Below are 26,843 nucleotides of genomic sequence, written 5' to 3' on the forward strand. Positions count from 1 at the left end.
ATTGCTAAATAAAAGAGTTCCAAACTCAGTACAAAACTATATATCCTAAGAACAGATATCAAGTATAAAAATTAGAATTACAATCAGCATAACCAATATTAAGCAAGGAACACATGAAGGGCTATCCTTGCCCCATGCAGGGATCCTGAGGTGAGGACAAGGTCAGGACATCTCAACTTTGATTCTCAAGCTCAGTTTATTTTAATCCAGCAAATGTTCAATACATAGTTTTGAGCTCTTAGAGATAGAAAGACAACCATGAAATGTCTCCTGGGGAGAAATTTGAGTGCTTGTCTGTGAAACCTAATTTCTCAGCATCTTATCTCTTGGAGGAGTGTGCTTCTAGCCTTGATCAGGTTTTTGCTGTTTTACTAATCACAATCATTATTAATCTAACACCTAGTAGTTATGAAGTCTCTAAAGGTACACTGATATTTAAATTGCTTATGAATAACAAAGGATTTCACTATTTGGAGAGAGCCTGAATCTCAAGAGTTAAAATTAGTCACTTGGGCCTTCAGGATGGCTCAGTCAGTAAAGCAGTCAGTCATAAGTTCTGTCCTCAGAACCCACAAAGCCAGCCACAATGGCCTGTGTTTGCTGACCTACAGAAGCCAGGAATGGTGGCCTGTGCTAACCTACCAAGCCAGGCATTGTGGCCTGTGCTTCGAGTCTGATCTGTGGCAAGATGAGAGGAGGAGGAGGTAGGTGAGTCCTGAAAACCACTAATCACAAGTCCAGCAAATGTAGGAAGGTCCCAGGCTAGTGAGTGACTCAGTCTCTAAGCCATGAGCAACAATAACACCCTGAGGTATTAATAATACCCTCTGATCTCCATGTATGCACACACACCCGTGCACAGGGCGCCCCATATACATACCTACCCTACGTACAAATTAATCAACAGGTTATAAATCTAAGTGGACTTAAAATTAAGGAACTGGTCTAAGAAATTAAGGAGCTAAGTTGTTTTCCTTTTACTTGTACCACTGAAACTCTTGTATTTTATGTCAAGGACATATTCATGAATTTAATGACTGCTCATTGAGACTGATTTCACCCTCTCGTCAACATACCTTATAGATATTTTAATTAGCTTGATTTATTCATTCTTCTTTATATGCATACAGCATCATTTTATAGTCCATAAATATAAACAATTGTAATTTGTCAATGTCCAATAAAAAATCAAATGAAAAAAATGACCACAATATTTTCCTTTATTTTGTCTGTACAACCCCAGTTATTTTCAAAAATTGAAATCAAATTGTGTCTTATTTCAGAACTTGAGGGCTTAACAACTATACAAATGCTAATATACATATTTTTTATTTTTATTATCTATTTTAAAGGCTTATTTTTATTTGATAAGGAGAGCTAGAGAGACAGAGACAGAATATGAATAAGAGAATTATCACACTCATCAAGACTATCACTCAGAACATTCATTCATTCTCGCTGAAGTAGCCATTATAAATATTTTAATAGCTTCAGTTGGCATGCAGTATTTTGATTGGGAACCAAATTAAGACAAAATTTAAAAAGCAGTTATTGATTTCCATGAGGGGAAGAAAAGATTTTTACATAAATGTTTAAAATATGTGTGCTACATGGAGCAGAACTAGAGATTTGGGGATCACAAAAGGCACGGTGACATGATACCACTGAAGACATCATTTGCCAGATATGTGCTGGAAGATCTTTAAGTCTTGCCAATTGCTTTGGTCAATCTTTAATCTTTTATTGGGTTGGCTTTTTTCATACCTACAATTCTCCTTGGTAGCTTTCCCCTGGTGTCTAGTATCTCCAATGTCTTAGGGTTTCTTTGTGACTTAATCTTAACCTTCACAGCTAAATAAAATAACAGCTCAGACAGAGCTTTGTTTCAGGGAATCTGTCTCTGTCTTACATTGCCTGGTCTCAGGGGCTTTCAGGAACTTGTATTCAAGCCCCCAGCATCTTGTAAATGTTGCACTTTGCACACCTGCTAAACCGTCACTGTGTAGCGCATCCTGCCAAGTTCTGCTGCCAGCTTGAGGTAAAGTGGGCCTCTATTTACCATAACATTTGCATACTCTGGTACCCAGATTTGGGGAAGCACACCCCAGACAGTTATTTCCCAACAGGAAATCTTCAACAGCATTCTCAGTTCAGATTCTTGTTTCAAATCATTTGGCATTTTTCTATGTTGGAGCCTTGGACAGGTGGAATCTTTCCTTTGAGACATCTCTCCTATTTTCCACGGATGAGCATACACTTTCTCTATAATAATTATAGTTAAAAAAATAATTATAGTTGCTCTCCTCGCATCTTCTTTGTCTGTGCTTTTATACTTGCTCACACTGCTATGCTCACCAAACTGCTCAATTCCTATGTCTTTCTGTTATCCACCATTGAGCTGGGGTATGGTTCCCACTTAGTTCTCTCTGCCCGCGCTATGGTGGATAACAGAAAGAGTGGGTGGTTACATCACTTCGTGCCCATGGGCAAAGAGCAGCACGAGAGAGGAATGTTCGCTCTCCTCTAGCTCCTTCCCCTCTCTCATCTACTCAGTCCAGAACCCCGGCCCATGGTTCCACTCGTGTTCAAGATGGAACCTCCCTCCCCAGCTAAACTTGTGGAAATCTGCTTAAAGACGTGTCCAGAGGAGTGGTTCCCTAGTGCTCCCAACCCGGTGATGTTGCCAGTGAAGAGATGAAACATTGCAGAAACATTACTTCCTTTGTTATTTTATTTTTCATCTTTTAATAAACTTCATAAATAGTTTCAGATGATATTTTACCCTTTAGAAAGAGGATTTTTTACTTAAGCTTTCCATTTTGGGTCCCACTCCCATCTACTTAATGAAATATACTCTGACTTTCCTTATATATGCTTTCATCATATTAAATTTCATATTAATAACCTAAAAATTCACAGCATCCCTGCTTTTGTTTGCTTGGCTAGAGTGGGTAAGATAGTAAACAAAGGCAAGGTGGACAGTATAGCAACATGGCACATGTTGTCTGATGAAATAACTCACTGCTGTGTACACCGCCATGGCAACTCTCCGTCTTTATCTATGAATGAGCCATGGATTGCTTTATGATATTTTCCCTGGTGTCTACATGGAAATATGGCTATAGTAAACTTAGTGCTCCATTTTTGTCCTATATCCTGGCATTTTTTCTAAAACAAAACAATAGACTCTGATATACCGTCTAAGAATAACTGAGAAGCTAAAAGGCTTAGTTTTGGAACTGTGAGGGCTTTTGTCTTGGTTCATTTTGAAAATGTGCTTGATTCACTTAAACACAGAAAGGTCAGATTTTAGCTTCCTGTAGAATGAGCTTAACTTGATTGTGAATACAGCTTGGTGTTGTAAGTTTGATTATGACTGAAGCTTCAGTCAGACTGGATAAAGTCGTGACTTGCATATTTTTTTATAGTTCTATAAAATATTCTAGAACTGTCCATGGTTTTGATGCATGGCTCATCTGTAATAATGCTCACTTAAGAGACATGCAAAACACACATATTTCATTTTAGTCTACACTGTGGTCATATATAATGAGTCTTTATGTTAGTTGTGCTATTTTAATGCTTATTATCCTTGTGAGAGCAGATACTGCAAATAGAGATGAAGTTATAGCCTTTGTTTCACTGAAAAATAATCTTCTGGGGCTGGGGACATGACCAGGAGGGGCTATATTTTTATGTTGGTCATGCATGTCCACCAGCACTTTGGTTCCAAGTTCTAAATCCAGCAGCAGATGCAAGTCTATATACTTGGGAGCTCATGTTCTCTAAAACATAAATGGTTATCTGATGGAGGAGGGTCATCTTTCTATCTGTTGATTTCATTGGTTAAGCAATAAAGAAACTGCTTGGTCCTCATAGGTTAAAACATAGGTGGGTGGAGTAAACAGAACAGAAGGTTGGGAGAAAGAAGCTGAGTCAGGGAGTCGCCACGATTCTCCCACTCCAGGCAGATGCAGGTTAAGATCATTCCTGGTAAGCCAGCTTGTGGGCTACAGCAGATTATTAGAAATGGGCTAGTCCAGGTGCGAGAGCTAGCCTAGAAAAGGCTAGATAGAAATGGGCCAAGCGGTGTTTAAAAGAATACAGTTTCTGTGTAATTATTTCGGGTAAAGCTAGCTATGCGGGCGGCCGGGTGCTGGGGATGCAGCCCTGCCGCCCTTATTTCAACAGTTATCTATGTATTGCTAACACATTCACAATAGGTCAAAGTACTTTTGCACCTATAGGGCTACATTTTATTGTTGATTTTCAGAGCTACTCATTGAATTCAGGAACTTGTTTGTACTAGGCCAGTGTGTCTTTTCACTGAGCTATGTCTCCAGCTCTGTTATTTATTAATTATATTTATTATATTACTATTTAACAATTCTATTACATTATATTTATTATAATATATTTATTTTACAAACACATTATATTTATTATTTTATAATTATATTTATTAATAAATAGACTTACTCAGTCTATTTCCTATGGTATAGATTCCATATGCATAAAACCCTAAAAGTTTATTTCTTACAGTGTGAATTTTTTTATGCATGTTGGGAAGGCCTCTTATGTTTCCAGGACTCAGAAATATAAGTTCCTGTTATTCTGTGCTGTAGCTGCTGGGATCCTACAGAGAGAAAGAAGATAAGCAGGCAAGGGGCATCACTTTACGCTTTTAAAATGACATTTTATTTATGAACTCTTTCTCTCGTGTGTGTGAGAGCATGCATGCTCCTTCACAGATGTGCCACAGTGTGCATGTGGAGGTCAGAGGACAACATTTTGGCAGTGACATGTCTGTGTTCACAGTGTGGTTTCTGGGGATTTCAAATCATTAGGTTGGAAGTAAGCGCCCCTACCCACTGAGCAATTGTGCTAACTTCCTAGGGTGCATCATTTTAGAACTACTTCTGCAGTTAGCTGTTACTTTGCATTTCCTCATAGGTCAGCATTAACATGGTCCCAGCCCAACTGCAAAGGAGGCTCATACACGTGGACTCTCGAGCACCAGCTACAACACAAGCGGAAATGAAAAATGGAATATTTTGTTTGACTCTTTTCAATCCTGCTCTCTCTCTAGACTTTAGACCTCTAACACGGTGTGTTTGGCTTTAAGCATGGCTTAAAAGTTGGATGAACTTTGGTTAAAACATTCTAAGTATCGCTTTAAATGTTACACAACTTCTCTATCATAGTTATGATATCTATGTAATAGTTAAGAAATTTATACAGATCATCCCATGTAAATGCCCCTTTGATGAAGAGGAGGCTATATCTTTCCTTCTGTGTGTAAGAACACTGAGGCCAGGGTTATCATGATGTCACCGAAGGTTTCGTAGCAGGATTCTGAAGCAGGCTGTCTTCATGCAGAGCCTCAACATTACTCATTGCAGAAGTTTTCTCTCTAGAATTTTTCCCTTGAAAAATGAGAAAACTGGATTCTTACACTTAATGATCTATTAGTCACTCAACACAGTTCCTGAACTAATACCAACCTGTTGCTCAGAAAGCTCCATGTAGTGCTTGTTTGCTCCCTTCATCCACAGAGAGACAGGGCAGGCGGAGGACACCCTGCACTACTGTTGTTGACTTCAAATGCCTCTTTCATACAGCAGAAAGCAATGACTAAGTGGAAGTTTAGTGTAAACAGTTTTGCTATACTGTTAATTTGTCATAACCTGTTGAGTCCACAGAGTAACATCTCTGGGCCAACTAGGCTCTCAGTGAAATAGATTCCAGAATGAGACTCTCTTTAAAGACTCACACATGGAGAAACAATGGCAAACGTGTCCCCAACAAAACAAAACCTACTGACATTTCAAAGTACTGCACCTCAGGCCTCTCACTCTAAATCTCCTGGACCCATGATTTGATTCAGATTTAAAATGGAGTCAAGGTGTGCCTCCTTGACCCAGGAAGGGTGTGGTTAGTGCTTTCTGTTAGCTCTCTGGGATGACCTTGCAATGGCATCGTGGAGGAGCTCCATCTTTCAGTGTATAAGATGAAATGCTGATTTCACCTGTGTCAAAAGCAGAGCCATGACATTGGGCAGATAATTTAAAGTACAAAGGATACGTCTAAAGAATTGTCTACCAGTGGCTAATCCACTTGAAGTGACTCCTGACTTTTCCTACCGAGTCGGGGATTAAATGTCTACAGGGATTTTAAAACTGTGTAGCAGTGGGATGTGCTCAATATTTCATAGTGAATGAAACCAAGCCCTTCCCATTTCACGATGGCTTTGGAAAACTCACCATCTATGGCTGATCCAGGACAGGTTTCAGCTTGGAGCTTGTTTAATGGCCAGTCCTTCCAGGCTCTAGATGGAGAGAGCCAGGAAATGAGTGTGTAGTGAAGACCTGTTAGCTGCTCTTCCTCCGGATTGGCTGAGGTGCTGTTCTTCAGCTCACCTCGGTCTTAGAAAACACCTCACTATTCAAAGTTCCTTTCTAGCTGAACTATTTCAGTTTGTAAGAATGTCGGATTGGGTGACTCGAACTCATGTGCCCATGAATTTCTAGTTCTGAAACCTCCTGTATCTGTTTTCAGTGTAAGCTTTAAAAGTATTTGATACAATAAAGAGTGCACCTATAGTAGGAAATCTACTATATTACTTATTATATATATTACTACCTACAGGTAGTAATGTTACTCTACCTGTATCCCCCGGGCCCTCTGAGAGTTCATATCAAGTAAGAAATATGACACATAATTCTGAGTCCCTGGTACAAGTTCTTGGATTTGCTGACTATTGTTTGATTACAGATTTATTATGTAAAGAACTTCAGAATATATTCTCCCTAACATTAAGCACTAGAGAAATATTATCATTCTTTTAACTTATTTGGTAGACTTATTAGATTAATAAAACTTGCCGCTCACTGTGGTTTTGTCCTGGTGACCACTAGTTTCTCCTTGACTTTCCAGAGCATGACCCTAACTTTTGTGCTCAAGGTGCTGGGCGTTCATAACTGAAGTCTTCTGGTATTCCTGTCATTGTTCAGCCTGCTGCATTTCTGCTCGTAACTGGCTTTAGTGCTCTCATTGTTCCTCTAGCCTCTGCAGTGAGCTGCACAAATCCTTTATGGAGCCACATAGGATATAAATAATAAAGACTAAAACAGGCATGTGCAAGGTTTCCCAGATACTGAGTGCAGAACTGACGCTGCCTCAGTGTTAGTTTCAGCTCTATTTTTTAAAACAAACAAACAAACAAACAAAAACTGTGGAAGTTCCACCTGTAAAGGTTCCTACCCCAGTGTTCCTGGCTTGGGAGTTGTTAGAGGCAGCACAGGCCAGTCTTTCTCAGCCAGCAGAGAGGGAAGTGTTCCTGGAGTACAGGTGATTACAACTGAGCCAATCACAATCAAAGCTTTGCGTGTCTGCAGCTTATGGTCAGTAGCGTGGTGTCGGTGGCACTCACAGGTGTAGCGTGTTTCTGCTTGGAAGAACAAGAGTAAGGAAACATAGAATCCATGTTGAAAAGAACTGATCTGTCAAAATTGCAGACAGGGAAGGCACTGACAGTTCTCGAAGATGACCGTCATCAATCCCCAGGAGTTGGCGGCAGAGGATACGTAGACTAAGCTTCACTCGGTATCTTTAGCCTGAGGATTTCACCTAAACTGTAAGGTCCTCTTTCAGGCCAATCTGAAATGTCTGTCTATAAGCCTGAAAGGAATTTTAGGACTAGTTTGTATAAAAAGACATTTTTCTACACTCCTGAGAGTTTAAAGGAAAAAAGATGCCCAAGTGAGTCTGTAAGGTGGGCAGAGATAAGAAGTAAGGTCCAAGAAAGGAGTTACTGTAAAATTTTTCTTTAGTTTATATAAACTCCAAAAATTTTAAATTATTTGTTGTTTTGTCATCCAATTTAACTTTTTGTTATTATGAATTACCAATTTTATTAGTATAGCTCCTTTTACATTTTAATGAAAATAGGCTGTCCACTTATGAGTTTAGTTAATATGTTTCTGGTCCAGGAACATATTATAAAGTGGCCAAGAAAAACCAGTTTAGAGTTAGTAAATGTTTAGGTTATCTTTAGATCTCTCTGTTTTCCAAATACTTGCAAGTTAGTCAGTAATTATCAACTATAAAGCTGGCGAGAGCACAGACGGTCGTTTATCTCTAAATATTTCCTCAGTTTTGGAAACCTTGTTCCACACACATCAGTATATTCCATTATACATGTGTTTATCTCTGTTTTTAATATCTTTTCTCCTCTTTCATAAGCTCCTTGTCAGTCTTGCCACTCTCTCTCTCTCTCTCTCTCTCTCTCTCTCTCTCTCTCTCTCACACACACACACACACACACACACACACACACACACTTTTTCTTTCTTTGTTTTTGAAGAATTACTGTCAGTGTTGGCTAGTGAAGATGTGTTTTGGGTCCGTTTTATGTACTACTTTGGGAAACGACTTTCTCAGTTTCTTCCCTGAGACCATGATCTCTCTCAGGGTCTCTAGCTCTCCCGCTCATTTATGCAAACTCGAGGGTGAAGCCCCACATTGGGCACCATAATTGTCTACACAAAACCACAGCTCTCATTTTAAAGGGAATAAGAGATACTTTATTTCAGAGCCATTTTGAGTGAACAGGGTCCAGAAACAAAGATTTAGGGTATCCCAAATTCCATGTCCCAACATGGAAGCATTTGCATGAAGCTATATAGTTTTACCGAACAAAGGAAGTCATAAATCAAGACAAGTTTAAAATACATTGATGGGTACATCGGAGAGGTGGTTAGAGCAAGATGCTTTTCTACAGGCTTAAGAGTATCTCTGGTGACCTTCCTGGTTTTTGGTTGGTGGAAATTGCTAAGTTTAATAGATTCAAAATGTTTTTATCTATTAGCTATAGGATATTAGTTTGGACACAGAAGCAGGCTGTGTGTCATTATTACTCACATGTGATAATTATATACACAATATTATTGCACATGTGTGATTGTTATTATGTGATAGTTAGACATGTGTGATTAGTACACATGTATGACCAGTATGCATGTCTTTTGTACATATGCGTTTATTTCACACATGTTATCTTTATATGTATGTGATTATTACACATGTGTGATTGGCACACACGATTATTATATCCACATGATTAGTACATACGTAATTAGTAAACGTGTGATTGAACACACATGCAATACTTTAGGAACACTGCTCATCAACAGAAGAATAAGACAGGGAAGAAAAAAGGAGCATTTAGAGTTGGTAAAGCCAACTTGTGCTGAGTATTTTTGCAATATTCCAAATACTAGGGGGTGCAAAAAAAGGGTCAGAACATAACATATGCCATGTTGGGCAGGTGTCAGTCATCCCACAGTAATCCTGAAAATGAGAAGTATTCAATATTGTAATTCCATTTGGGGTTGGTTTTTTTTAAATTTATTTATTATAGATTTCTGCCTCCTCCCCGCCACCGCCTCCCATTTCCCTCCCCCTCCCTCAGCAGCCCGAAGAGCAGTCAGGGTTCCCTGTTTTGTGGGAAGTCAAAGGATCTCCCACCTCCTTCCAGGTGTAGTTAGGTGAGCATCCGAACAGCCTAGGCTCCTACAAAGCCAGTACATGCAGTAGGATCAAAATCCAGTGCCATTGTTCTTGACTTCTCAGCAGCCCTCATTGTCTGCTATGTTCAGCATTGTTTCTAACCTTCCTTAGCAAGAAGCAGGGCTTTCGGCAGCACTCCTACCATGAGTCTGTAGTAGAAGTGACAGCGGTTTGGAGAGCTGTGCGTGGCACGGGGTTAAAAGCCTTGATAGTTTGCACATCAATGTTCTTGTGCTTGCAGTTGTCCCTAGCCTCTGCCCAGACTCTAGACCTCATGGTTGTACCCTGGAATAGGCTCACAACACCCTGCTTTTGAAGGTCTTGTTTCATTTTCTATGCTACGCTGTATGGACTACCTTCCAGATTTCAGGACTGCGGTTACATTGAGAAATTACCTAGGTTTCCTGCTTCTTCTCTAGACAATGCAGATAGCAATCCATAGTTTACACCAGTATTTGTGGTTCCCACAGTTGTACCAAATGTTGCTGCTATGCCTGGTGATATCTGATAGCTTATGATATCTATCTAGTTCTAGAGCTTTCTTACCATTCTGGGGCATCCAGAATCTTCCAGTAGATTTGCACATTCTTCTAGCTAAACTCATATAATCCCCACTCAGTTTTCCTTACATCACCGTCCTGTCTGGATCATATTCCATGATGTCACCATGCTGCATGGATCGTGTTCTATGACATCACCGTCCTGTCTGGATCATATTCCATGATGTCACCATGCTGCATGGATCGTGTTCTATGACATCACCGTCCTGTCTGGATCATATTCCATGATGTCACCATGCTGCATGGATCGTGTTCTATGACATCACCGTCCTGTCTGGATCATATTCCATGATGTCACCATGCTGCATGGATCGTGTTCTATGACATCACCGTCCTGTCTGGATCATATTCCATGATGTCACCATGCTGCATGGATCGTGTTCTATGACATCACCGTCCTGTCTGGATCATATTCCATGATGTCACCATGCTGCATGGATCGTGTTCTATGACATCACCGTCCTGTCTGGATCATATTCCATGATGTCACCATGCTGCATGGATCGTGTTCTATGACATCACCGTCCTGTCTGGATCATATTCCATGATGTCACCATGCTGCATGGATCGTGTTCTATGACATCACTGTCCTGTCTGGATCATATTCCATGATGTCACCATGCTGCATGGATCGTGTTCTATGACATCACCGTCCTGTCTGGATCATATTTCCGCTCAGGTGGAGACTAAGAGATACTTCCATTTCACCTTTTTATTTAGACATGAGATGACAAAAATTTCCAAAGAAAATGGTTCTGTGGTCAATTCACAGGTTCAGAGCCTAAAACAGTTTAAATCTTTCATATTGTATGAAAACTGATATACAGAGAGTTAGTGTGTTAAATTATACAAAACTTCTTTGGTTTAAATTCTAAGCTCAAAGCAGGGTAGGTGGAGTTTTCACTGACTAAAGCTTCCTCAGGACATTGAAACCTCGTGATGTATGTGGAAAATGATCCGTTGGGTGGGGGATATCCAGTTCCTGCAGGGCCACCAAACAAACTTTCAAAGGGAACCCATGAGTTATATCTCATCACTGTGGCTTTACACAATATGTCAGGATTCTCCTAACTGAATGCCCCCAACATGGGGATGCTGCAGCTGTTGAGATGCATAGATAACTAGGAAATGCAATGACCAAGATAGGTAAAATCTAAGCACGCTCAAAACAGAGTGTGCAATGTTTATTTAATTTAGTATTTTTAGCACTTAATAAGGATAGTAGCACTTTGGGTATTAGTGAAAAAAATGAAGTCAACTGTATTTAATTTAAATTTGCCCAATTAATAAAAGTTGAACCTGCACGCTAGTTTGTGCCTGGGCTCTATTAGAGGAAAGGGTTGCACTCAGCATCATTAGCGCCCTCTTGTGAGCAGTCAGCACTGGTCTAATTTCCTTCAGCCCTTAAGCGTCTAAGCTACGCCGAAGCCAGAATATCTTCAGGATTTTTCATCTAAAAGGGATGAAATTATCCTGTGACAAAATATCCTCTTTCTCTATTTTAAGCAGGCGTTGGTTGCTGCTTTTGTTGAGTTACTAGGGGTTGAACCATTGATCTATTTTCCCAAGCCTTAAACATTTTAACATTGAAAAACTGCTCTTGCATTTTAAGCCTCATTTACTTCAAGTAAATGGACAGGGCCTACTAAGGACTGTTTCTCCTGTGTGAGTTATCCCCACCAGATGGTAGATGGATAGGTACTTGTAGTCCTTGAAAGAAAAGACTGCTCTGTATCCATTGCCATTGTCCTACGGGAGCTCTTGGCTCACATCTCCTCCTTCTTCTTGACAGGGATTCGACAAACACGTGGATGTGTCATACGTTGCCAAACATTACAACATGAGCAAAAGCAAAGTAGACAACCAGTTCTACAGTGTGGAAGTAGGAGACTCGACCTTCACCGTTCTCAAGCGCTACCAGAACCTGAAGCCAATTGGCTCTGGGGCTCAGGGAATAGTTTGGTAAGTAGAACGGGTTTGTTATTCTTTCAAGGGAGTAATGCTGGATTTGTTGACAAGATACAGACAGATAAGCACACAGATATCAGGTGAAATACACATTCGGAAAATATAAAATTGATTGGCATCATTTTTTATTTATTTTCTACTTGTTAACAATATGCAACATAGCTTACAATGTTCTTCCAGTCACCAGAAAACAAAAATTATAACACAAAGACATAGACATAGGATAGGAGTGCTTCAGCCGTTGCTACTGTATTTAGCAAAGTTAATTTGTATATTTCAGAGCAAGAAGAATTGTATCTGAGACAGGGTCAGTTAGATCCCCTGCACACTTAAGAGGGATGAGTGAGTTTTGTCTGTGTCTGTTAAAGTTTGTACTGGCGAGTTTTGTATCACCCAATCACAGGCTAGACTCATTAAGGAAGAGGTGGTCTCAGCTGAGGAAATGTCCACCAGATGGCCTGGTAGGCGGTCCTGTGAGGCATTATCTTAATGGACAATTGATTGCGAGGTCTCAGCCCACTGTGGACGGTGCCACCCCTAGGCTGGTGGTCCTGGGTGCTATAAGGAAGCAGGTTGTACAAGCCATGGGGGGTAAGTCAGTAAGCAACACCCCTCCATGACCCCTGCATTAGCTCCTGCCTCCAGGTTCCTGCCCTGGGTGAGTTCTTGCCTTGATCTCACTCAGTGATGGAAGTATGACTTGGAAATGTAAGATGAAATAAAACTTTCCTCATCAAGTTGCTTTGGTCATGGTGTTTTATCATAGCAATCGAAATCCTAACTAAGACAAAGCTTAATGTTCAAAATTAACTTCATAGAAGCAGCATAATGTATGTTTACTTAGACAACTGCATATAATTCCAGTTCCAGTAGATCCAATGCTCTCTTCTGACCTCCATGGTTTCTGGCATACACATGGAACACATAAATGCATACACACAAACACTCTCTCTCCGTCCCACCACTTCCCTCCTTCCCCCCCCCACACACAATTTTTTATGAAACAATTGCTTAATCTTTCCTTGGCTCCTTAGTAACCATTCTTTCATGTTATGTTTGAGTGATTAAATGAAATCACCTATATCTGAATTAACCATTGTGATGCTCATAAAAAACTAATGTGCAGTTAATTGACACTTTAAAAAATAGTTTTAATAAGCAATAAGTTAAATATATTAACTAAATATATGTAGTATATTTATTAGCATAGTAATTTTCAATTTTTGATTATTTATACTAGTCAGTAAAATTTAGTATATTTACTCTAAATATATTTAGACATATGTATTTATAAAGGATATTTATTAATACAATGTGTCTTACTGTCTAAATTACTGATATATTAATTTTATGCCTGTGGGGGGAAAATGTATACAGTATAGGATGGATGAAGACAAAGTTATATTTATTTTTAAAAACTTAAATATTTAATCCATTTATAATTCTTGAAATGCTCTTCTATCAACCATGGTGTGCTGTCTGCATTATACCCTTTTTTGGTGTGGTTTTATTTTGTTTCTTTGATTTTGTTGCTGCATGGGGTTTTGTTTGTTTTTTGAGAAAGAACTTAATGTTGGATGGGTAGAAAAGGAGACAGGGGAGAAACTTGGGGGAGGAGAAGAATATGATAAAAATATATGTAAATTTAAAAATTGGTTTAAAAAATAAAAATACAATAATAAAAACTCGACTATCTAAATAAGAAAAAATCGGAAATGCTATTTTAATGGCAGCAATGGGCAGTTTCTATTCTTTCCCCTGTACTCAATGTATATTTCTTGGTAACTTGAAATTTGGTCACTTCATTATACCAGCTGCTTTTAGTTCAGAGTCTGCACTGTGGGCACACTTCCCAGTCGGCTGGTGTGAGTGTGGGGCACTGTGGGCACGCTTCCCAGTCGGCTGGTGTGAGTGTGGGGCACTGTGGGCACGCTTCCCAGTCAGCAGGTGTGACTACACAGCACTGTGGGCAACCTTCCCGGTCAGCTGGTGTGAGTGTGAGGCACTGTGGGCACACTTCCCAGTCGGCAGGTGTGACTACAGGGCACTGTGGGCAACCTTCCCGGTCAGCTGGTGTGAGTGTGGGGCACTGTGGGCATGCTTCCTAGTCGGCAGGTGTGACTACAGGGCACTGTGGGTACGCTTCCCAGTCGGCTGGTGTGACTACAGGGCACTGTGGGCACGTTTCCCAGTCGGCTGGTGTGAGTGCGGGGCACTGTGGGCACACTTCCCAGTCGGCAGGTGTGACTACAGGGCACTGTGGGCACGCTTCCCAGTCGGCAGGTGTGACTACAGGGCACTGTGGGCACACTTCCCAGTCGGCAGGTGTGACTACAAGGCACTGTGGGCACGCTTCCCAGCTGACTGGTGTGACGATAGGGCACTGTGGGCAACCTTCCCAGGTCAGGGCACTAGGATTTAGATCACATCTACCAAACGCATGGAGGCTGTTGTAGAAATGTCACCTGTAAGCTGCCACTCTTCTATCACATCACGATTTGAAAAGTGGAACATCTTTGTATTTTCAAACAATGGGTTAAAATTTTCCTTTCAAAAACATTGAAATAGGTTAAAAAAGAAATGTGTATTTATAGCTTTTTTTTTATTCACCTACTTTTATTGCTCATGTATAAGGTAACCTCTTGGCGATACAAAATATTTTCATGGTGTTGGCAGCAGCATTATTACCTTTCGAAGCTACCTTCCGATGATGCCCAGAATCCGAGGATATGGTGCCCAAAAGGACAAACGGAATCTCATAGTGTGCCCGAGAATCCTAACGGGCAGAGGCTATCCTGACTTATCCAGGTGGGGCCGGTATAATCACACCAGTTCTTAAAAAAGGATTACAGAGGAGCGTGTCAGAGGCATAGCATCAGAGAGGGTGAAGACAACCTTTGAAATACTGGAAACTGGCCATATGGCAGGCTTTAACAATGGAGGACGAGGTGTCGGAGTCAGGAAGGAGACTAACTTTGCGGAGCTGGAAATGGCCCAGTGTGGACTGAGGCATTAGTCTCAGCCTTAAGGAACTGGAGCTGCCCTGAGCAGAAAGAATCAGTTTCTTCTCTAGGACCCCAGGGAGGACCTCAGCTTTGCTAGATCCCGGTTTTAGCCCTGTGAAGCTCCCCCAGGGCTCCCTATCTGAAGAGTTGTGAGATTATAAATAAGTCTGTCACTTAGGCAGTTGTTTTGTGGAAATTGTGCTAATGTCACTGATGTACACAGGACAGTGAAGATTGTTGTACAAAGATAACTGCTGCCTGGCTTGGAGATGGCTCAGTAGTTGAGAGCAGTGGCTGCTCTTTCAAAGGATCTGGGTTCAATTCCCAGCAGTCCCATGGTGCGTCACAATTATCTATAGCTCCAATTCCAAGGAATCCAATGCCCTCTTCCAGCCGTTGTGAGCACTAGGCACTCATGTGGCGCACAGACATAATGTACACAGCAAAACATCCATCCACATAGAATAGCAAAACAAAAAGAAGATAATTTCTTCAAATACCCCAAACTTATTGAGGTGTGGGGTGAGAACAGCACTTCTTAGCTTCTTTTTTTTTTTTTGGATGGAGAACTAAAGAATATTCACGAAAAAGTTTTCCTCCTTTTTGATTCATAGCTCAGACACATTTTGGACAATTTCCTATTTTTCTCTCTAATAAAGCTGTCATGAAACATGAGCTGTTACTGGAACTATTCCAGTAACAGGCAATGGGTAGACCTTTGAGGACGCCATGACAGATCGAGTAGCGTGTGGCTCAGCAAAATACCAAGATCGTGGAAGGCTTAAAACTCCTAAGCCTTTTGCAGTGTCTTTCATAGGGTGTTCTGTTTCTCCTTTCTATGTGACGTAAATAATCCTTGGGCTTACATAGAGTGGCCGATAATAGAAGTCAATAGCGGAACTGATACTGGGGACATTAAGTTTTTGGGTACCCTCAAAGGGGTTCTGGTTACGTGTATCCTATAACAAGGTATTGGACAGAAACATGTCCATCGTGTAGCAGAAATTCTAACAACTTGTTAGAGAAAGATTCTCTTCCAATAGAGAGAGAAGGCTCCGGCCAAGACAAAGTTTCCTGAATATCTTCAGTGCAAAACGTGCTGTATCATAAAGTGTATGCTTTTTGAGTAATCCGTGTCTTGTGTGGCTTTGGGGCTCAGGTCCCCCCACATGCTCTGTTCAGTACAGGGAGCTCTGCACATAACTCGGTGCACTGCACACTCAGCAGCATCCTAAAGATCCACCCAGGGATGTGTGTTGTAGTATATAATGAACCACACATCCTCATCATGAACTCTGGAGTGGGCCTTCGCGAGTGTCAGGGACCTCCTCCAGGATTTCCTGGTCTGTCTTGGATGGCTAGCTTCTCCCAGCCTTCACTCCTGGCTCCCCTGGACTTTCACTCACCGCCATACTCTTCTGCCTCAGAATTGCCCATGAGTAAAATTTTAAAGCCATTTTTAGAACAATTTTGTCAGCAAATAAATCAAAATCAAGCAAACAAAAATCCCACTTGCATTTCAAAATGGTAGCCTTGGTGTCCTTGGCTCTTTTGCCTCTGGCCAAAGGCAATAAGGGCATACTCATTTCAGCAAAAAGCAAAAGGCAGGACAGAAAGGGAAATTTTAGGCCTTGCTCTGTGATGTGTGCAAACACTGCAGTCAGAACACATCCCTTGTGCACAGATATGGGAGTCTCTTCCTTCTGCCTTCTCAACCTGAGATTTAAGACACCTTTGTTTTAACGTGGGCATCCAATGCACTGCCGCAGTCCTCAGTCGGTTTGCCTTCCCTACCAATTCCTCCATCTAATTTCTCTTCTATTTCCCCTTTATACCAAGCACACATCTGTAGTCAGACTTGTCCCTGGAGTCCACAAACTCTCCCTGTCTTCATGACATTGATTCCACATGTATATATTGTTTAACTATTTATTCCATATAATTCTGAATATATAGAGACTAGTTAAAAGTGGGGGCTGGATATGACTATGGTCTCTGGGGAGAGTAAATTTAAAAAGACTGTTCATTTATTTGTGCTAACTCTACTTTGGAGTGGGAATACAACACCGGAGGAAACCATTTGAAAAAGGATATCACCATTTTTTTAATGTGCCACCATAAAGCTGTGTGTGTATCCAAGAGGAACTCTGCTTTTTTATTGTAGATGTAGGTGTACAGAAACTTCTGCCACCAAGTCCCAGACCCATTATTTGCTTGAAATGAAATCTCATTTCTACTCTTCCAATTGTCTGACACTTGCTACTTATTTTTACGATGTCTCCGCCTTTGGCTTATTACTTATTTAACACCATGGGCCAAAAGCAATGCTAAAATATTTTCAAAAGAATTAACGACCACTGTGGCTTTAAAACATTACTATAGACTGTAGAACAAAAATATTACTATTGAGAGCTATTACATGAAGCTAAGATGAAATCTTTTAGAATAAATCAGAACTTTTTCCTTCTGAGGGATAAAAATGATTACCCATCAAAGCAGACACAGTGAAGATTATTATGCTTCCCTGTTTGAGCTGGGGACACTTGTCCCTTCATAGTGGGAAATTGTAGAGCAATCTGTGAGTGAGCTATGAGAATCAGTGTTCAGGATCAGTGAACAAACTCTCTCAGGATTTTCCCAGTCTTCAGGAGAGGGTCGCCTTAGTGTTTCGAGCTAGTCACACAACACACATAAAATTGTCGTGACTTTATGTAGGTTTTAGGAAGGCAGGCTTCTCTTTTTTTTAATTTATTGATTTCTATTGAGCTCTACATTTTCTCTGTTCCCCTCCACCTTTCCCCTCCCCTTCAACCCTCTCCCAAGGTCCCCATGCTCCCAATTTACTCAGGAGATCTTGTCTTTTTCTACTTCCCATGTAGATTAGATCTATGTATGTCTCTCTTAGTGTCCTCATTGTTGTCTAATTTCTCTGTGATTGTGATTTGTAAGCTGGTTTTCTTTGCTTTATGTTTAAAAACCACCTATGAGTGAGTACATGTGATAATTGTCTTTCTGGGTCTGGGTTACCTCACTCAAAATAATGTTTTCTAGCTCCATCCATTTGCCTGCAAATTTCAGGATGTCATTTTTTTTCTGATGTGTAGTACTCCATTGTGTAAATGTACCACATTTTCTTTCTCCATTCTTCTGTCAAGGGGCATTAGGTTGTTTCCAGGTTCTGGCTATGACAAACAAAGCTGCTATGAACATAGTTGAGCACATGTCCTTGTGGCATGATTGATCATCCTTTTTTAACAGTAGGAAACTGAAACACAGTAAGCACATGAAGTGAAGGACTGTGTTTATCTCTAATTTCTGCTTACGTCTCAGAGCTAGGATATATGTGCTGACAAAATGGCTTTGCTAATACTCCATGTGTTGGTCTGGTAAGGAGCCCTCTGAGCTTCTCTTTCCCTGTCTTTGAACTTGAACTTCTGCTTACAGGTATTTACAACGTGTAGGTTGCAAACATTGGCACAGCTGTGAGGTGGTGACACATGCCCCTAATCCTGGCACTGGGAGGCAGAGGAGGTAGACCTCTGTGAGTTCCAGGTCAGCCTGGTCTACAGAGCGATTTCCAGGACAACCAGAGCTACATTGTGAGACCCCGTCTCACAAAATAAATAACAAATTAAACTACAGCACAATTTACAAATTCACATAGAGCCAGATCTTTCAGGCCAGAACTTGAGTGGGGACATTTTATGGCGATGGGGTTTATGGGCAAGAGCAGAGATGGGTCAAACCATGCAGGGTGTTTTCCCAAGCCCTAGACTTCCTGAATAACAGAACAGGGACTTGTTCAATGGTTCCCAGGTGATTGTATTTTGTCTTGGGAAGCATTGCTCACGCTTCCATGGTGGGTTTCTTCCAGCTTTTAATGAGCCATTACCCTAAGTGACTCAGCTTTAATCGCACGTTGATACTTAGCCCTGACCAGGGAAGCACTCATTCTCTGTGTGTGGAATACCAATACACCCTGTATCCACTCTTTTCTGCTCATTTCGCTGTCCTCCGCTGCAACCTTCCTGAAACAGTGTTGAGCTTCAGACATTGTCTCCGTCCCCGCGAGAGGGTTGTAGCAGTCGTACCCAAGTGTAATAGAGCAGGGTGGGATGTTTTATTCTCCCTCCGCCTCTGCTGCTCTTCTTGGCCTCTTTGCATGGGTTTGACTTTAAATAGCTGCTTACAGTTTTCTCGGTTAATGCATAAGCCTTGTAAATATCGTTCCATACTTTCCAGAGAAAATGGAAGTACTTTAGGAAGTAATAGGCAGAAGTTTGGTGTCAGAATGCTTAAAAGCAAATGCACATGTTTATAAAATATTATATCTAACATCCATAATTTTGTGCTGAGTATAAAGAATATGAGTTGATATGTATAAATATATGCCAAATTATAGGTGAAATTTATGAGGTTGGTAGTATATTATCTAAAAATTTATATTTGGGTTTAGGTGTATAATAGACAATTTATTCCAAATTTCATTATTTTTCAGTTAATTTTTAATTAATTTTCAATCCTGGGTTTAAAAATTAACAAGAATTTATAGTTTAAACACTTTTTTTGGCAGAAGTGAAAAGTATTCATTTGCATTTCCATAAATAATCACTCACAGATATTTGACTTTCTTAAAAATCATTTATTGGGGTAAATACCAATGCCTCTGTCAGAGGAGATAATTAGTTCGTTCTTCCTGTATTTATTTATAATGTCGGTTTCAGTCCCTGAGAAGGGGTGGTTAAGGGACACTGATTCTTGCTTCATGAGGCCCTCCCTATCTTTGAGACCATCCACAAACAACTCACTGTATGGTCACTGTGTTCCTTCATCTGATGCATAAATCCTGAGTAATTCTTAGGATTAATGTGTATCCATTCTGTATAATATTTAACCTGTCTATACATAGGCTCTGTAAATGCTAACCTCCGCACTATCCAGTTTATCCTAGAAAAGACCAAGTCTCTCACGGGAAGACTGCGATTGAATTACGCTAAATAACAAATGGCAACAGCCCCTTTTCAGATTGTGGGAGTCTTAGCTACTGCAGCAGGAGCCCAGTCCCTTCCACCTGCAGACAAGCCATGCTTGTTTTAAAGAAGAGGAGATGTGGAATTATAAACATTGCAACTAAAGATGCCAGTGCTGAAAGGGTCTTTTAATAAAGCTCAGAGGGAGGCCCTCGCCCCCTCTCCCTGCAGAGGCATGACATTCTGTTTACAGCACTGGGCTGTCTTGCTCATCTAGGATTTGACTGCAGGAGCTGAGGACAAAGGAGCAGCATCTTCATCAGTTTGGAAGGCAGAGTGACAGGCCCGGCATTGTCTCTGTCTGCTCTCTGCTCTCAGCTGCAGAGTCACACCCTACCCTGCAATGGGATTGACCCCGTCAAGCGCTTTTCACTTCACCTGTCACAAGTTACGAATTCAGCCTTGAATCATCGCATGCTAAGCTCCCGTCCACCATGGGATGGTCTGTCAGCATCAGGAGAGGCTCTTGTCCACTCCACTGGACATGGGTTTCTTTTAGTTCCCGACATATTTACTCCCTGCTTTGTCAAACTGTGCTCTCGCTTATTTATATTTTTATTTTTGTCATTAAATGTTTTACACAAAAGATTTAATCACACCCACTTGTAAAAATCAATCATTTTATTTTCGATCAAGGTGGCTCAAACCCTCAGTATATTTTAGAAACCCAGTGTTCGGGTTCACCCAGAGCCGCAAACTATGAGGCGGAAAACTGGCTGAAAAGGAATCGGCTTCAGAGTTCAAGTGAAGGAAAATTTACATAGTAAACCATGAACTGGAAACACCAGCAGTGTAGCAGAGATTCGATAGAGAACAGATAAGAGATAATAGGCTTGCTGGCGTAGTGGCTTGAGAGTCCTGATGTGGAAAGAACTGAGGAGGAGAGGAAAACTAGAAGCCAAATGGTTTTCATGTTGACGCCATCCCCTCTCTTCCAGGAGGGTTCGCTCTGAGCCATTTGTCCCAGTGTTTCTTCGTGGATCTTGTCCACCAAAGGCTTCTTTTGACCTTTTGGCCATAGCTCATGTGCTGTTTTTTTTTCCTACCTAACCTTGACACCATGAGGATGAATGACACACACTATCAAGTGTGATTTCCCCTTTTCTGTCATCTCGTCTGTTTTCCTAACTCCCATCCAGCCCAGCCCAGCTGGCTGCCTTCCCATTCTTCCTGGAAGTCTGCGCCAGCTACCATGGTCTAATCGCACTGATTTTCTCCATTACAGGTTTATGAGTTTCATCCTCAGCTGGGCTCCTGCTCTTGCTTAGCAACCCTTTGCCTTGTATGTCTCCTCTGCTTCCCATACCATTTCCCTTGGTGGCCGTTACAGGCCTTTTACAGCTTTCCCGCGAGCCTCTAATTTCATTTCCCTCCTCCATTACGTGTGGAAGGCTCACTTCCCTCCGCCTTTCATGAGAAAACATATGGTATGAAGCAAGCTGGCTCTTCCTTTCCCCTTCCTCACTGCTGTCTGAAGCCTTCCCTGCTCAGTGTGTTCCTCCATGAAGAACGCCCCAGCATGGCTGCCCTCCTGCGTTTGTGATTCCCACCCCTCCCATCTCCGCACAGAATCAACAGAAGCTTCCTCTCCCCTGCCCATAGAAGGCCTCTCTCCACATTTTCAAAACAGGTCATTTAGACTTCATTTGCTCCTAAAAGACCTTTCTGTCACTCCTTTCATAATCAAAGTTTTTGATAGATTGATATGAATTTTGATAGATTGATATAAATTCCGTGGATTTGCCACCCATCAGTCTCATTTCACAAATGGTCCCAGTCCTGTAACAATATGGCAGACGGAGAAGGAGACTTGGGACAGCATGGGGGTATCTCCTGTGTAGCTAATGAATCCACTGACTTCCTTTTCAGTCCTCATTTTCAACGTCTATGTAATGTTTGGACACGGATACTATCTGCAGAGTTCAGGGCACTCTAAGGAATAGAACCAATAGAAGGAATATAGTTTGTGCAATGAGACAATGGCTGTCTCATCCGCAAAGACTGAGAATCCAGTAGTGGCTTAGTCCACTATGCTGACTGTCTCGGTGCTCCCAGTCTGGAGCTGAAGGCCTGCAGGATTATGGAGAGCTGCTGGCTACCTTCACTCTACATGGACTCTTGAAGAACCTGGTTCTATATTGGCAAAGGAACTCCACGGCAGTAGGCTAGGTGAACATGCCAACAAGAAGGCAAGCAGGCACAAAGCAAAGTTTTCTTTTCGATGACCTTAAGTCTGGCATGCCATCTATATTTAGGTGGGTCTTCCAGTGTCAAATAATGTCATCAAGAACATTCCTTACGGGCGTGTGTTGGAGTTGATTCCAGATGCAGTCAGGATGTCAAATGAGCCACCACACTATCAAAGCATTAATTCTTATTTCCTTTGAATTTCAAAATGATAACTTTCAAGCTTTGTCCATGTTTGGAATTGGACTGTGAAGGAGGAAGCATGTGTGAGGTTTCCAGTTATTTCATTTGAAGATAGATCTAGAAAAAGCACAAATATAGAGTATTTAAGGTCCTAATACCAGGCATTAGCTAAATAGGTGTTAGTTTTCAGCATTATTAACCAACTGTTTTAGGTTGCAGCGCCACCTAAGGAGCAGGATCCTTTAAAGTTAATAACCAGAAAAGTCAAAGACTTTTTTGTGGAGGGCAAAGACGTGAATTTGGAGTGTTTTCTTATTAATTACTTTTTATTGCAACAAAATACCTGCCAAAAGCAGAATGGACCAGTTTATTTTGGCTCCTCATTTGAGAGGGGAAATACTCCATCATGATGGAGAAGACATGATGGCAGGAAACTGAGGTGGCTGATCACAGCCAGGAAGCAGAGCGTGAACAGAAAGGTGGGGTTGTACTATAGAACCTCAAGACTTGAACACAGTGACCCACTTGCTCCTTGTGACTTCCAATTAAGGATTCCCCAACCATCCAAAAGGGTGTCACCTGCTTGAGAACATGTCACATTCCACAGGGGAAGGAGCTAGAAAAACAAATGCTAAGATCAGATATTATTTCTGAATCTGAACGAGGTATAGAGGCAGATGTCAAGACTCAGGCAAGGGTGGGATGCTTGAAAACATGGAGACGATGTCACGAGCATTGCCGGCCGGAGAGTGAGTGGCAATGCTAGCTGGGCTAGAAGCTGGCTGCCAAATTTGTGTCCTTGGATGCATACCTAGAAGTAAAGTTGTTAAATCATATGGTACTCCTAATTTTGGTTTGTTTCTGACTTTCCATGACTAATTTTTAAATCCCATCATTAGGAGTGGTTTCCCTTTTCCCATATCCCTATGAAGATTGTTTAGTTTTATGTTGACTTGATTCATGTGTTATTGTTTATTCTTCTTATATATGTCTGTGTGTCTCCATGCTTGTGTGTATGTAGTTGGTTGTATATGAATGCAATGTATATATGTAAGAGTGGATGCCATAGGCCAACCTCAGATTCTATTCCCCAGGAGCTCTCTCTCTCTCTCTCTCTCTCTCTCTCTCTCTCTCTCTCTCTCTGTGTGTGTGTGTGTGTGTGTGTACATATATTGACGTGAGCATGGACATGCTATAATACACTTGCAGTGGTCAGAGGACAGCCTTGGGTATCAGTCCTCTTTTTCCATCTTATTTGAGACAGAGTCTCTTTGTTGGTTTTTTCGTTTTCATCATGTACACCAGGCTACCTTTTCGAGGAATTTCCAGGTCATGTACACCAGGCTATCTTGTCTGCCTCTTCTGATAATTTCCAGGGCTCTCCTGTCTACCTCACATCTCCTCGTATGAGTACTAGAATTGCACACTCTCTCTACCTCACATCTCCTCGTATGAGTCTAGAATTGCACCCCTGTACTTTGCCTTGGGTTTCTGTGGCAGTTTGTCAGGATCTTTGCCTTGGGTTTCTATGGCAGTTTGTCAGGATCTGCACTCAAGTCCTCACGTTTGCACTGTTAAATTGCATCCACGGACCCTTCTCTCCAGCCCTACCTTGGTCTTGGAGGCAGGGTCTCTCACTGCAGTCTAGGGCTAGTCATTAGGCTAGGCTAGCTGACCAGCAAGCTCCAGGGATCTGTGTGTCTCTGCTTTCCCAGGGTTTTGTTTGTTTCTTGTGTTAAACCCAGTTTCCCATGGTAGTTACGTTACAGACACTTACAGATGGAGTGGATCCATCTCTTCAACCCATGTGGCTTTCTCTCTCTCTCTCTCTCTCTCTCTCTCTCTCTCTCTCTCTCTCTCTCTCTCTTTCTTTCTCTCTCTCTCTCTTTCTTTCTTTCTTTCGTTGGTTCTTCCTCCCTCCCTCCCTCCCTCCTTCTTTTCTTCCATTATTCTCACTAATTTGATAATAGCTGCTATAACTGGAAGTGAGATGGAATTCAACAGTCATTTTGATTTGTCCCTCCAGTGGCTAATATCATTAATTTTTATTTATTTATCATCTATTTGCATTTATTCATTTTGAGATGCATCCACTTGTACCCTTTTCCCTTTAAAATTGGGTTGCTTTTAAGGGTTTCTTTTTCTGGTGTTCTTTGTATGTTCTGAATGTTACCCCACTGCTTCTGCCTAGTGAATAGCTGTTAAATGGCTTTTTCCAGTTTGTAGGCTGTCTCCTCACTCTCTTTTCTTTGTTGCGTGGAAGCTCTGTGCTTCAATGTAACTCCCCGCCTCTTGTCATGCATAGTCTTGCCTTTGCTAATCTTTGGAGATCTGGTTCATAAGCTATTGCTGTTATCAGTGTGCTAACAATTTCATCTGGTAATTTTGGTTATAGGCCTTATATTGAGGTTTTTGAAGTTTTGAGTTTATCAATGCGCAGGACGGGAGATATGAACCAAATTTCAGCCCTCTCCTCCATTTTTGAAGAGACTGTCCTTTCTTCAATGAGTGCTTTTGCTGCCTTTGTCAAGGATGAGTTGAGGGATGTGGCTCATACTTCATCCCAGTGGCCTGTGTGTCTGTTTTATGCCAATTTCATGCTGTTTGGCTGCTGGGCTACGTTGATACTCTGTGACTGTGACAAATCTCTGATTAAAAAGAATTTGGGGAGGAAAGGGCTTATTTGGCTTTGAGTTTACCATTCATCATCTTGGGAAGCCAAGCCAGGAGTTCAAGACAGAAACCTGGAGGCAGGAACGGAGGCAGAGAGCATGGAGGAGTGAGGCTTACTGGTCGGCCCCGCCTGACTTGATCAGCTTGTTGTTTATACTTTTCTTCTACCACCTAACCAGGGATGGCGCCACCAACAGTGGGCATCAGTCACAATCAGATAACTATTAGGAAATGCTGCACAGACGTGCTCATGGGCCAATCTGTTGGAGGAAGTTCCTCAGCTGAGGTTCTTTTTTCCCAGGCGCTCCTGTCTCCGAGGACAAGCATCCTGATCTCTTGTTTCCTGAGAGTGGTGTCCTCCATTTCTTCCCATTTGACAACATGCAACTGCTAGATGCAGAACTGTCAGCTGATTTGACACTCTGAAGCCTAGGTGGATCTCTGAGAAGATGCATGCTGAAATGAGAGGGGGCAGTGGAATATTTTGGGGGCACCTAGGTGAACAATACCACGGTTTCTGATCCATACAGTAAATACTCTAAATTCAGACATAGCTCACTTTCCAAGTCTACTATCCATACATATTCTGAATGTCTCCTGGGAAGATGACATGAAGCCCCCCCCCCAACAAAGGCTATTGTGAGATTTCAGATTACTTACAGGAAGTAGTTTGTGTGGACTGTGAAACTTTCCAGTTGTGAGCTTGCCAACATTGTTCACACCAACACTTGTTTTGGGGGTCTCTCACCCTCATACCTGCTGCAAAGCAAGGGGGACAGAGATGCAGTATCTTTTCTCTTTCTGACTATACTGTTTGCATACACACTTTCAGTTTAGAATCTTTTTTTATTTAGTGAGGGAAGAGGAGCTGAGATCTAGGTGCCCCCATTCAGCCGTCCAGATATCTACTTCTGAGAGCCATTTTGTTCCCCATTTGGATGCCTGTGATGTTCCTCCTGCTTCCTGAGGTAGATTCTACCACTTCCTGTTTCAGCTAGTCCAACCTCACCTCTACTGCTCTCTCACCTGTACTGACATGACATCGCTTTTGCAATATTATATATATATATATATATATATATATATATATATATATATATATATAGTTTAAATGCTTGATGCTGAGGTGTGATTTTATCCTAATTAGAATTTTTGTTAAAATTTATGTTCAAATGATTTTAAAAAATGCCCGGTATATAATGGAAACTGAACTGTCTCTTATAAAACACTTCAACATTACACGTATATAATACTAAGTACTAAGTTAATAACATGACAACCCAGTTTCAGAGGTTAGTCAGAGATATTATTGCAATAATTAACAGTGCGCTCAGAATCTAGCATTAGATCTATGTAATAGATACTATTGTATATAAGTGTCAATATCATAGTTATAATAATTACGTCGCTGGTCTACCTAAAGAATGAGCTGACAATAACAAAACTGATCTTTCAAGCCATTTATTAAATGTCATACTAATTTAAACTTGATCTGGTGACATTAAATAAGACAGACACACATTTTATTCCAAAGAGTCATTTAGGAGAAAATGCAAGGATTGTGTCCATATTTACAGACAACTCCACATTCCAGGCATAAAGGTGGGAGAGAGACCGTGGGCGTCAGCACAGGATGCGAACCTTTAGTGTCATAATGGTGGAAAATT

The 26,843-nt window shown here is 41.2% G+C and overlaps 1 protein-coding gene across 12 annotated transcripts in view; it reads left to right on the forward strand.

The window, feature by feature from the left end:
* The window catches only part of Mapk10 (mitogen-activated protein kinase 10), a 274,012-nt gene that overhangs the window by 148,520 nt on the left and 98,649 nt on the right, over positions 1-26,843 (forward strand). For all 12 annotated transcript variants that reach the window (XM_075943979.1, XM_075943981.1, XM_075943972.1 and 9 more), the window contains one exon: positions 11,923-12,092. In XM_075943979.1, the coding sequence (XP_075800094.1) occupies positions 11,923-12,092 (170 nt within the window). The remainder of the gene's footprint in view (positions 1-11,922; positions 12,093-26,843) is intronic.

The sequence above is a fragment of the Microtus pennsylvanicus genome, chromosome 12 (genome assembly GCF_037038515.1).
Source record: "Microtus pennsylvanicus isolate mMicPen1 chromosome 12, mMicPen1.hap1, whole genome shotgun sequence".
Taxonomy (NCBI): domain Eukaryota; kingdom Metazoa; phylum Chordata; class Mammalia; order Rodentia; family Cricetidae; genus Microtus; species Microtus pennsylvanicus.